The sequence below is a fragment of the Geotrypetes seraphini genome, chromosome 15 (assembly GCF_902459505.1).
Source record: "Geotrypetes seraphini chromosome 15, aGeoSer1.1, whole genome shotgun sequence".
NCBI lineage: Eukaryota > Metazoa > Chordata > Amphibia > Gymnophiona > Dermophiidae > Geotrypetes > Geotrypetes seraphini.
In genome coordinates this window covers 55,091,118-55,103,584 of record NC_047098.1, presented here as the reverse complement: position 1 = coordinate 55,103,584, position 12,467 = coordinate 55,091,118, and the positions used below count along the sequence as shown (strand labels likewise).

Here is a 12,467-nt window from a genome sequence, read left to right as displayed (position 1 = left end):
GTAAAACACACTTCTGGAAAATGGAATGGCTAAATTAGCTGCTTTACAGGTTGATATTGACATTTTTAATGGCCTTGACCTAGCCTTCTGGTTCCATAGTTAAAAGGCTACCGTGTATTGGGTTTTGTTTTTTTTTTAAATTACACATTTAAAATAGTACATAAAAAATAGCTTTGATTAGGATACAGAGCTTCGAAAAGTATACAATAAAGAAACAAAAAAACATAACTAACACAAGATTAAGCAGCTCATATATAGTCCACAAGAAAAAACCAAGAGGAAACCACAGCTATGTGAAGAGTGATGAATGTACTAAACAAATACTTCTGTTCTGTATTCACGGAAGAAAATCCTGAAAGACTGTGATTGGCTGGCAAAGTTACATGTGAGAATGGAGTGGATATCACTCCGTTCAAGGAAGAACTTGTTTATGAACAACTTGAAAAATTGAAGGTGGACAAAGCCATGGAACCAGATGGGATCCATCCCAGGATATTGAGGGAGCTCAGAGAGGTTCTGGCGGGTCAACTTAAAGATTTGTTCAATAAATCCCTGGAGATGGGAGAGGTTCCATGGGATTGGAGAAGAGTAGATGTGGTTCTTCTTCACAAAAGTAGTTGCAGAGATGAAGCAGGAAACTACAGGCTAGTAAGCCTCACTTCGGTTATTGGAAAAATAATGGAAGTGTTGCTGAAGGAAAGAATAGTAAAATTCCTATAATCTAATGGGACAAGATCCAAGACAACATGGGTTTACTAAAGGTAAATCATGCCAACCAAATCTGATTGAATTGTTTGACAGGGTAACTAGAAAATTAGATTGAGGAAGTGTGCTAGATATAATTTACTTAGATTTCAGCAAAGCCTTTGACACAGTTCCTCATAGGAGGCTCTTGAACAAACTTGACTAGCTGAAGTTAGAACCCAAAGTGGGGAACTGAATTAGAAATTGGTTGACAGACAGATGTCAGAGGGTGGTGGTTAATAGAATTTGCTCGGAGGAAGGAAAGGTGAATAGTGGCCTGGAGCTGTTTTCTGTTCAGTATGTTTATAAGCAATATTGCCAAAGGGTTAGAAGGTAAGGTTTGTCTTTTTGTGGATGATACCAAGATTTGCAACAGAGTGGACACCTCGGAGGGAGTGGAAAACATGAAAAAGGATCTGTAAAAGTTGTAAGAATGCTCTAAAGTCTGTCAACTAAAATTCAATGCAAAGAAATGCAGAGTAATGCATTTGGGAGTAGAAATTCGAGGGCGATGAATGTGCTGGGAGGCAAGAGGCTGATTTGCACAGATGAGGAAAGGGGCCTTGGGGTGATAGTCTGAGGATCTAAAGGTGATGCAACAGTGGCTCTATAGAGAAAGGTATGACCAGCAGAAGAAAAGAGATGTTGATGCCCTTGTACAGGTTGTTGGTAAGGCCCCACTATTGTGTTCAGGCCGTATCTGGCCAAGGATATAGGAAGACTTGAAGTGGTCCAGAGGAAAGTGACAAAAATGGTAGGGGGTTTGTGCCAAAATAAGTATGAGAAGAGACTAGAAGACCTCAACATGTATACTCTGGAGGAGTAGAGGGACAAGGGTAATATGATATAGACATTTAGATACTTGAAAGGTATTAATATAAAACCAAATATTTTTCCAAAGAAGGAAAATTGGTAAAACTACAGGACATAAATTGAGATTGAGGGGTGGTAGACTTAAGAGTAATATTAGGAAATTATTTTTTACAGAGAGTGTGGTAGATGCCTGGAATGCCCTCTGGAGAGGAAAACGGTAGCAGAATTCAAAAAAATCATAGGATGAACACAGAAGATCTCTAATTAGAATATGAATGGTCAGGCTTTCACCATCTGAATTCCACAAATGAGATGGTTTGGATAGGCTGGAGTGAGCATCAATGGCAACTCCAAGGCCCTCTTTTACTAAGGTGCACTAACTGATTAGCGCGTGCTAAATGCTAACGTGTGCATGTTAGTCTATGGATGCATTAGTGTTTAGCGCAAGGGTCTATGGCCCAGAAATAACAAAAAAAGACATTTTAATGTAATCATGAAATTGTAAAGCATGTTATTACTGGATGGACCATTCAGATCTATATCTGCTGTCATTTACTATGTAATAACATAGTAACATATACTGTATGTTTCTATGTTACTGGAGGAAGATTGTATAATGAACAGGACAATCAAAGAAAAAATAGTAAGCAGTCTGGTATCCTAGAATGGCTTAGTACTGTATGTGGTGTGTTTATGTAGAAACTTGTATAAAATGTCTGTAGGACTTTGGCTAAGGAAGAACTTGAAGAATGGTCTGAAATTTGGCAGCAGTATGGTCAGTAGGGAAAAAGGAGCTATTGATGCCTTTGTATAAGACTCTGGTGAGGACTCATTTAGAATATTGTGTACAATTCTGGAGACCACACCTTCAAAAATATATAAAGAGGATGGAGTCTGTCCAGAGGAAGGCTACTAATATGGTCAGTGGTCTTCATCATAAGGTGTATGTTGACAGACTTCAAGATCTCAATATGTATATTTTGGTGGAAACATTACATTAAATTAGTGACTTCTATTCTGCTTGTACCTTGCGGATTACATTGGAAGATAGCTGGACATTTCCAGGAAGTTACATTACATTGGAAGATAGCTGGAAATTTCCAGGAAGTTACATTACATTGGAAGATAGCTGGACATTTCCAGAAAGTTACATTACATTGGAAGATAACTGGACATTTCCAGGAAGTTACATTACATTGGAAGATAACTGGACATTTCCAGGAAGTTACATTACATTGGAAGATAGCTGGACATTTCCAGGAAGTTACATTACATTGGAAGATAGCTGGACATTTCCAGGAAGTTACATTACATTGGAAGATAGCTGGACATTTCCAGGAAGTTACATTACATTGGAAGATAACTGGACATTTCCAGGAAGTTACATTACATTGGAAGATAACTGGACATTTCCAGGAAGTTACATTACATTGGAAGATAGCTGGACATTTCCAGGAAGTTACGTTACATTGGAAAGTAGTTGGTTTCAAAGAGGATTGACCCCAAAGTATCCATAGAGAAGAAAATCCAGAAGAGACCAAAAGAAACTCTTCTATTTTGGTGGAAAGGCAGGAGAGGAGAGATATGATAGAGATGTTTAAATAGGAGTGGCTTAGCATGGATCTAGGTGAATTGCAGGACACTGACGAAGTGAGGAAAAAGACAGTACCAGCAGTGGAGCTGTAGCGCTATCAGCCATGCATTTAAGCTAAGTAAAAGTTTTCCTTTGACAATTAATACATCCTGTGCACAGTGGTGGGTGTATTATTTTGGACTGTATGTTGAAGCTTTTTCTCCACTTGTTAGAGTTATATGTGGATCCTTGGGAAACCACCCACCCCTGTCGAGTAACATTTTTTGATATTTTTATAATTATTTGTTAGTACAAAAAAAATTTTCTTGAGAGATATTTAAATACCTACATGGCATAAATGTGAATGAGGCAAGTCTCTTTCATTTGAAAGGAAGCTCTGGAATTAGAGGGCATAAAATGAAGTTAAGAGGTAATGCTCAGGAGTGATCTAAGAAAATACTTTTTTACAGAAAGAGTGATAGATGTATGGAATAGGCTCCTGGTAGAGGTGATGGGAGACAAAAACTATATCTGAATTCAGGAAAGCGTGAGACAGGCATGTGGGATCTCTAAGGGAGAGAAGGAGATAGTGGATGCTGTGGATGGGCAAACTGGATGGACTATTTGGCTATTTATCTGCCATCATATTTCTGTTTCTTTGTTTCTATGTCTACTTTCAGAGGCCCCTAATCATGCTCATTTTTTGGTCCTTATTAATGACTTATTAGCTTTAATGTCTTAAAACTGAAACTAGCAATCAGCTTACATTAAAAACATATTAGTGATAACATGAACTTCATACTACTCATAATACAGCACTAAATCAGGCCCCACACATGCAAAAATATGAGCTGTATCGTAACCAAAGCAGCACATTCATATGGAAATAGCATAATACAGATCATGATAAAATTTATGTTACGTTTTAATAGCTAACAATCTCAAATGGGGTAATTAATGTCTGCATCCGCAGTAAAAGCATATGGAGTTTGAAGCCCAGGTTATATTTTAGATGACAGTGTCCATGGGGTGGGAGCAACTTAGGATTTTCCTTGCTCCTCTTCAGCCTGGAAGCCCTGCCAGCTTGGGGAAGGTGTGGAAATTGGAGGAACCCAGATGTTCAAGGAGATGTCTTCAGGGGGTAGGGCTTTACACCTTACTCTATGGGAGAAGGGGGGAACTCATAGATTTTGTTTTGGTTTTTTGTAAGAAGATGAATCTGTAACTGGTGAGGAAGAGGATAACTCAGGGCTTCAAGTCCCTTTAGTTTTTACTTAATGGTGGTGGTGGAGGAGGGAGGGGTTGGACTGAAAATGTATACAAGTTAATTCTTCTGGTAGTGACAGCATGAGTTACATGGTATTCAGTAAGCTGTTGTACTCGGTTACCATAGTTTAATGAATACCGTGGGGAAATAGTTTAGTGCAATTTAGTTAATAGACCCCTTTAGCTTGCTCAAAAATAGATGCATCAGTCTCCTCATAGCAATGATTATCATTGAGGTGGTTCATTTCTTCTTAGATGTTGCAAAAAGTACTGCATGGATGCAGTGCAGGCATGCTGAGAACAGTGGCACTGACAGCTTGCCATTTTATGGAGGAGACTGGCATGGCAGTGCAAGTCCGGGAGTCCAAACATCCCTATAAAAACAACACAAATTTTGAGGTATGCATTTTTTTCTAAGAAAGTATGTCTTTGGTAGCATACTGTATGTGCATTTCATGTAGGTAAGTTTTGACAACCTAATAAATGGATATTTCCAAAGACTCACTCAAAACTATTTGCAGCAACAAATTTTCTTTCTCAGAATACATTTTCACCTGCATAAATGATTAACATAAATATAAATTTTTGGTTATTGGTATTCATCTTGGATAAGCTGGATAATGCAGCCACACTTGGTGGTTGTTCTTCATTAGTCATTAGTGCGGAATGGCCCTCTCTAGACTGATGAACACAGAAGATTTAGAATCAGAAAATAATATTAAAGATTGAACTAGGCCAGTTACTGGGCAGACTTGCACGGTCTGTGTCTGTGCATGGCCGTTTGGAGGAGGATGGGCAGGGGAGGGCTTCAATGGCTGGGAGGGTGTAGATGGGCTGGAGTAAGTCTTAACAGAGATTTCGGCAGTTGGAACCCAAGCACATTACCGGGTAAAGCTTTGGATTCTCGCCCAGAAATAGCTAAGAAGAAAAAAAAAAAAATTTAAATTGAATCAGGTTGGGCAGACTGGATGGACCATTCGGGTCTTTATCTGCCGTCATCTACTATGTTACTATGTTACTATGAAATTTTCTTCCTCCGATTAGTGGTCCTGTGATCTTCCTGCCTTGTAGACATCACAGGAGTCTTTTTTTCTTCCATGTTGCCCTCACAGTTCAGAAGACAAACAGCGCTTTTATTATGTCTACTCTGGCAGACAGTGCTGACCCAAGGAACCTTTCTAAAGTACCAGAGGGCTCTTCGTCTGTTAGCACTATTATCTCTACAGTCCCCACGGGCTTCATTAAAGCACTACTACTAGTACTATTGTTAATCTGTAAAGCACCAATGGGAACTGACACTAGTACTTCTCATTTCTACATTTTCCCTTCGGAGGCTAAACATACAGATGGCAAAGTTTCTCATAAGGAGAAGCATTCTAAATTTAAAAGACTGGTGGAGACTGTTGCTTCTCAGCAAACTTCACAGAAAGCCACTCCACTCCCAGCTAGATTTCCAGACCATAGGCAGCGGAACGCTTTTTTGTTTGGGGGAGCCCGCAAGCACCACCCCAGACCCCACCCAAGCTTCGCCTATGACCCCACCCCCATAAAAGTACTAATTGTAATACCATTTTTTCCATTCATTTTTCATATACACACAATATAATCTTATTAACAATACATAATCGTTAACCACAAAATTAAACTGTGCAAAGCATACATGTTTTTCAACATTCATTCCTACCAGAACACCTGGCCTTGGTCACACATGCAGATAACCCGTATGCAAATACAGGACCACAGACTAAAAGTACTAATATTTACAAACAAAACCCTAAGATGCAAGACTCTGCATGCAGTACAACCCCCAGAGAAATAGCAACAAATGCATTTCTTCCTGAACAGTGCAAAATATAGACAGCAGATGTAATTTCTCATAACTGACACAATTAAATCACTAAATTGAAAATAAAATCATTTCCCCTACCTTTGTTGCCTGGTGATTTTGGTTTTCAAACCATCTTCCCAGTCTCTGGCTGCACTTCCTTCTGTCTGTGCTCTTAACTGTGTATCCAGGGCCACCTTATCCATTTGCTGTTTTTCTCTCCTTCACGTTCTGCCATACATCCATCTTTAATATTAATTTTTTTAATTCAACTTCCTTCTATTTTTCTGCTTTCTTCTCAAAATCTACTTTTCCATGCCTTCCCTTCCCATCTATCCATGCGTTCCATCTCCTCCATCTTTCTTCTCCCCTACTCCCATCTATCTATAAGGAGCATTTCTTCTTATCTCTTCCTTGTCGCACCCATTACGGTGCACCATCTCCTCCCTCTGTCTCCCCCTGTCTCCCCTTCATCCCTATGCACCATCTCATCCCTTTCCCATGGTCAGACATCTGCCTTCCCCCTTCCCCCTCATATGCTTTGGCATCTTTCTCCTCTTCTTCCCATAGCCTGGCATCTCTCTCTCCTTCCCTCCCTCTTTCCGAAGTCTAACATCTCTCTCCTCTCCTTTCTGCAGTCTGGCATCTCTCTCTCCCCTCCTTCCCATTCCAGTGGTCTGGCATCTCTCCCTTCTTTGTGTCATCTCTCTTCCCTCCCAGTGTAACATTTCTCCCTCCCTCCTCTCTACCACTATCGTGGCCAACAATTCTCCCTCTTTCTTCCTTTCTCCATATACATCATCTCTCTTTCCCTCTCATGCCACACACCTGGTTATCTGGTGGTGTAGGAATGCTGCCCTCCTGTTGACTACAGACCAATGGACAATTTTTTCAAGCTAAGTCTGATTTTTTTGTCTAGGAACTGGCTGGGGGGGGCTTTCAGAACGACTTTTCCTGCTTTATCGTAGCATTTATGTGATTAATTTATATCACTGTTAAATTATTGTACTTAATTATTGCATTATTGATTTGAGCACACGTGAGGTGTCCAGGAGTCTGTTGACCTGGGCCTTGTTGTGTAAAGCGCTGGGGAATTTTCTCTCTTTGCTGACTTCCCACACTGAGGACACCTCGCTTCACACATTTATATATTTAATTGGAGTTATAATCTATATGGTTGTTTATAAATGTGCACTAAGCAGGACTTGTCTCTCTGAGAGCCTATTGGCTATTACTGCTTCTCTGGTGTGTCTTGTGACACACCTATGTCCAACAATTCTCCGTTCCTTTTCCCTCCCCCACCGGCAGCATTTCTTTCTCTCCCTTCCCACTACTCCAACTGTGCAGCATCTTTTTTCCTCCTTTCCTGACCCCTCCCCCCCAGCACGAGCATTTGTCCTTCCCAACCCCCTCCCAGTATGTGCAGTATCTGTCTTTCCCAACCCCCTGAGCATATGTCCTCTCTGCCTTCCCAACTCCCTACCCCCTGCACCCAGCCTCTCCCTGCCAGGCTCTGCACCCAGACACCTTCCCAGTCATACTCTGCACCCAGCCACCCCCTCCCCGTCGGACTTTGCACCCAGCTACCCCCCTCCCCGTCTTATTTATAAATGATCTGGAAATTGGAACTATGAATGAGGTGATTAAATTTGCAGTTGACACTAAACTGTTCAAAGTTGTTAAAATGCTTGGGTACTGTGAAAAACTGCAGGAACACTTTAGGAAATTGGAACATCAGCACTAGAAAAGGTTCAAAGAAGGGCAATCAAGATGATAAAGGGGATGGAACTCCTCTCGTATGAGGAAATACTGAAACAGTTAGGGCTCTTCAGCTTGGAAAAGAGACGGCTGAGGGAAGATATGATTGAAGTCTACAAAATCCTGAGTGGATCAATTTTTTTACTGCATCAAGATTTACAAAGTCTAGGGAACACTCGATGAAGTTACAGAGTAATACTTTTAAAACCAAAAGGAGGAAATATTTTTTCACTCAGAGAATAGTTAAGCTCTGGAACGCATTGCCAGAGGAATGTGGTAAGAGTGGTTAATGTAGCTGGTTTAAAAAAAAGTTTGGAAAGGTTTCTGGAGGAAAAGTCCATAGTCTGCTATTGAGACAGACATGGGAAAAGCCACTGTTGCCCTGGATCGGTGACATGGAATGTTGCTGTCAGTGGCATGGAATGCTGGGTTTTTGTCTGGTACTTGTGACTTGGATTGTCCTCTGTAAAGACAGGATACTGGGCTAGATGGACCATAGGTCTGACCCATTAAGGCTATTCTTATCTTTTTTTATATATGTTAAGAACATATCGTTCTACCTGTTTTCTTTCCTAAGCCTCATATTCTTCCAACAGAGCAGTCTTTACATACTTTGTATTGTCGGTGAGTGCTCCTATACTATATAGATTGTACCAAATCTTTCTGATGCTCTACTCAACTCTTTGTGTCTTTTTGACCACAATCTCTAGGCCAAACAGTAGTCAAGTGAACTTTGACCATGTGGATCACAGACTGGATTAACCTTTGTCATCAGCAGGCCAATCTTTATCCTCCTTACCCTGTTAGTGCTCATTGCCTAAGATCCATGTCAACTTCTATGTTTTATTTACAAGGAATTCATATTGTAGATATATGCAAAGCAGCAACCTGGTCAACACTTCACGCTTTTACCAAACACTATTGCTTGGACACTGCAGCAAGGACTGACAGCAGATATGAACAAGCTGTGTTACAGAATCTTTTTGCTTAATCTTCTTCTCCTTCCTTAAAACACATCAGGTTGTCCCTTACAAAGTACTCATATACCCGTCAACCCTCAGATTTGGAGGTACCAAGTGTAGCTGCATTTTCCAGATTTTCCAAGGAGAAAGCATAGTTGCTTACTTGTAACAGGGGGTTTCCATGGATAACTGGATAATGAGGACACACCTCCCTTCCTCCTTCCCCTAAAAAAGGCACAAAGAAGAAAAAGAGCAAACATTTTTCCTTTCCAAGGACTGTAGTTCTGTTCCATTGATTAGATTCATCTTTTCTCAGAATACACTTTATTTTATCCATGCAAGCTTGGAATTGACTTTTCGGACTCTGGTTATGTCAGTAAGGCAAGAAGTCTATGGGACCACTAATTGGAGGAAGAAAATTCCATCAGTCTAGAGAGGGCCATTCTGAACTAATGGTTAATGAAGAATAAAACCAAGTATATCTGCATTATCTAGTTATCCACAGAGAACCCCCATTACAGGTAAGCAACTATGCTTTCACCTGAACAAAGTAATCCTGTGTTTGAAAATGTTTGATAGACTTGTTCTTTTAATGCTTGTATTCAGACAACATATTATGGAAAAGTTCTGTTTCTGTTCAGGATAAAGTCCATATCCCCGGTGCGATCTACCTTGCCATCAAATTTGATCCACAGTGCCACACAGAGGAAGGCTGTGATGAGTTACTTATTTCCAGCAGCCGGGATTTTATGCAAGATCGGCACAGTTTCAGTGGCTCTCCACAAAAGTGGACTGACTTTGAACTTCCAGGTGAGAAAATGAGGTGGTGTTTATCCCTCACCAGTCAGTGCAATTAATAAATAATTGGCATGGATAGTCATCATTGCTATCTTTTAAATGGTGGTTCTTTCTCCTTTACTGTAACAAACCACTTTGATCAGCATTGCAAAAATAATATTTAAACATGGTAATGTTCTACCTATAATATTTCCAAACATTGCATCTATTTTATGCCTATTTTATAAAGGCATAGCACAAAAATAGGCTCTTCCAATAATACCTAGTAGCACACACATGCTGTCATGGAAATTTATACCTGCTCTGAGGCAAATAAATAAAAACAAGAGAAAAAGGAAACATCCACTTGTTTGGAGAACTGTTATCAGAAAAAATAAAGGCAAAAAAGGTGGCATTCATGAAATACAGATGAACTCAAGAAGAAGAACACAAATGAATATTGGATAAAACTGAGAGAAGCAAAACAAGATATCTTCTGGTAAAAGCAAAAGCAGAACAAATGGCTAAAAATGTAAGGAAAGGTGACAAGACTTATTCGTTATATTAGTGAAAAAAAGAAGGCTAGAAATGGAATGATAAGACAGAAAGATTCTGTGACCCACCGTGTGGAGGAGTGATGAGGAAAAAGCAGATGTGCTAAACAAATACTTCTGTCTTTTCTTCTATAAATCCTAAAGAAAGGACCACAGTCGGCTGACAAAAGTATGTATGAGAATGGAGTAGATATTGCTCCATTCACAGAAGAAAGGCAGACATATCTCCAATCCCCACATCCACACCTTCTATACCACAGTTCTTCAACCGCCGGTCCGCGGACCGCTGCCGGTCCGCAAACAAAATCTTGCCGGTCCACGAAGGATTCGGTCCCTGCTGCAACGAAAGGCCGGCGTCAGCTGACTTGCAACTTCCTGTTGCAGTCGCTGTGCCGGGACTCCTGCCTTCCACCGCGTTTGCCTCCTGCCTTGTCTCCGCACCTCCAGACCAGCAGCGGCAGCTCTGTATGCTTTTAACTTCGGCACAGAGCTGCCCCTAATCAATAGTTTAGCGAGGTTTCATAAGGCAGCCTCGGGGCCTTTGCTAGGCCGGCTATCAAAGGCCCCGAGTCTGCCTCATGAAATCGCGCTAAACTATTGATTAGGGCACCTCTGTGCCGAAGTTAGAAGTACACAGAGCTGCCGCTGTTGGTCTGGACTCTTGGGCCGCTGAAGGAGGGCAAAGAGCAGCTGTCCTGGAGGTTTCCCTTCCTCTCGCCTTTGCAGGTCCCTTTTTTCCACCTTTTTTTTTTTTTTCCTTCAAACGGCAACGGGCCCCAGCATCGACATCAATCAAGTAAGTTCCACTGTTCCTTGCAAGCGGTTCTGCTCGGCCAAAGCTTCCCCTCTGACATGAGCCACCCTCAGGGGAAAGAAAGTGACCCACAAAGATGAGGGGAAGGGGGCAGATGATTGAAGTTTGGGGATGAGAGAGAGAGAAGGGGGACAGATGATGGAAGTGAGAAGACGGGAGAGAGAGCAGAAGGCAGATGGATGTCAGTTGAGAGGGGAGAGCAGATGCTGAATGGAAGTGGGAAAAGAACACATACTGGATGGAAGGAGGAGATAAATAAAGTTGGAAGAAAATAGTAAGATAATGGAGGGGCGAGGGATAGAGGTGACAAGCTGTGCGTAGACACAGTGAAAAGAGGGAAACGGGACTAAATAGTAAGAAAGAATTTAATTTAGATGGAGGCAGAAAATAGAGAAGGAAGACCAGAGAAGAAAAGGGAAGAGAGAGCAGAGAATGATATCAGATCTGAGTGGAGGAAATGAGAAGAGAGATATGCTAAAAACCACAGGGGGAGGGAAAGATAGAGATGCCAGACCATGAGGGGAACAGAAGGAAGATGATGGATACCAGACCAAATTGGGGGTGGGGGTGGGGGGGGCAGGAGGAGAGATGTCAGGGGAAAACAGACAGTGAATGGAAGGGGCAGATACTGGACTGAAGAGACAGAGAAGGTTATCATGCTGCTGTACCGGGCCATGGTACGCCCTCACCTGGAGTACTGCATCCAGCACTGGTCACCGTACATGAAGAAGGACACGGTACTACTCAAAAGGGTCCAGAGAAGAGCGAGGTTAAGGGGCTGGAGGAGTTGCCGTACAGCGAAAGATTAGAGAAACTGGGCCTCTTCTCCCTTGAGCAGAGGAGATTGAGAGGGGACATGATAGAAACATTCAAGGTACTGAAGGGAATAGACTTAGTAGCTAAGGACAGGTCTGTTCGCGTCCCCCCTCAATCACAAGTTGCCCCGCTTCTGCTCCAGGGTTTACACCCCTCTTAGACTTGAGGCGGATGCTTTTCTGCTGGACTGGACGAACCTGTTTCTGTATGCGTTCCCTCCATTCCCTATGATTCTGAAGACTCTCGTCAGGCTCAAGTCCACGCATGCCACTATGATTCTGATAGCTCCTCGGTGGCCCCGACAGCCCTGGTTCTCCCTTCTGTTGCAACTCAATTCAAGGGAGCCTCTTCTTCTGCCTGTTTTTCCTTCTCTGCTTACGCAGAGTCTAGGTTCTCTACTTCATCCCAACCTTCAGTCTCTGCACTTAACAGCTTGGTTCCTCGAGACTTAATGCCCTTGTTCCAGTTCTCTCAGCCTGTGCTGGACATCCTGGAGGCATCTCGGAAGGAGTCCAAACACAAATGTTACCATCAGAAGTGGACCCGCTTTTCTTCCTGGTGTGCT

At 41.9% G+C, this 12,467-nt stretch overlaps 1 protein-coding gene across 2 annotated transcripts in view; it reads left to right on the top strand.

Annotated features, from left to right (window-relative positions):
* Positions 1-12,467, top strand: part of ZZEF1 (zinc finger ZZ-type and EF-hand domain containing 1) — a 227,694-nt gene that overhangs the window by 185,811 nt on the left and 29,416 nt on the right. For both annotated transcript variants that reach the window (XM_033921488.1, XM_033921487.1), the window contains exons 49-50: positions 4,652-4,795; positions 9,583-9,751. In XM_033921488.1, the coding sequence (XP_033777379.1) occupies positions 4,652-4,795; positions 9,583-9,751 (313 nt within the window). The remainder of the gene's footprint in view (positions 1-4,651; positions 4,796-9,582; positions 9,752-12,467) is intronic.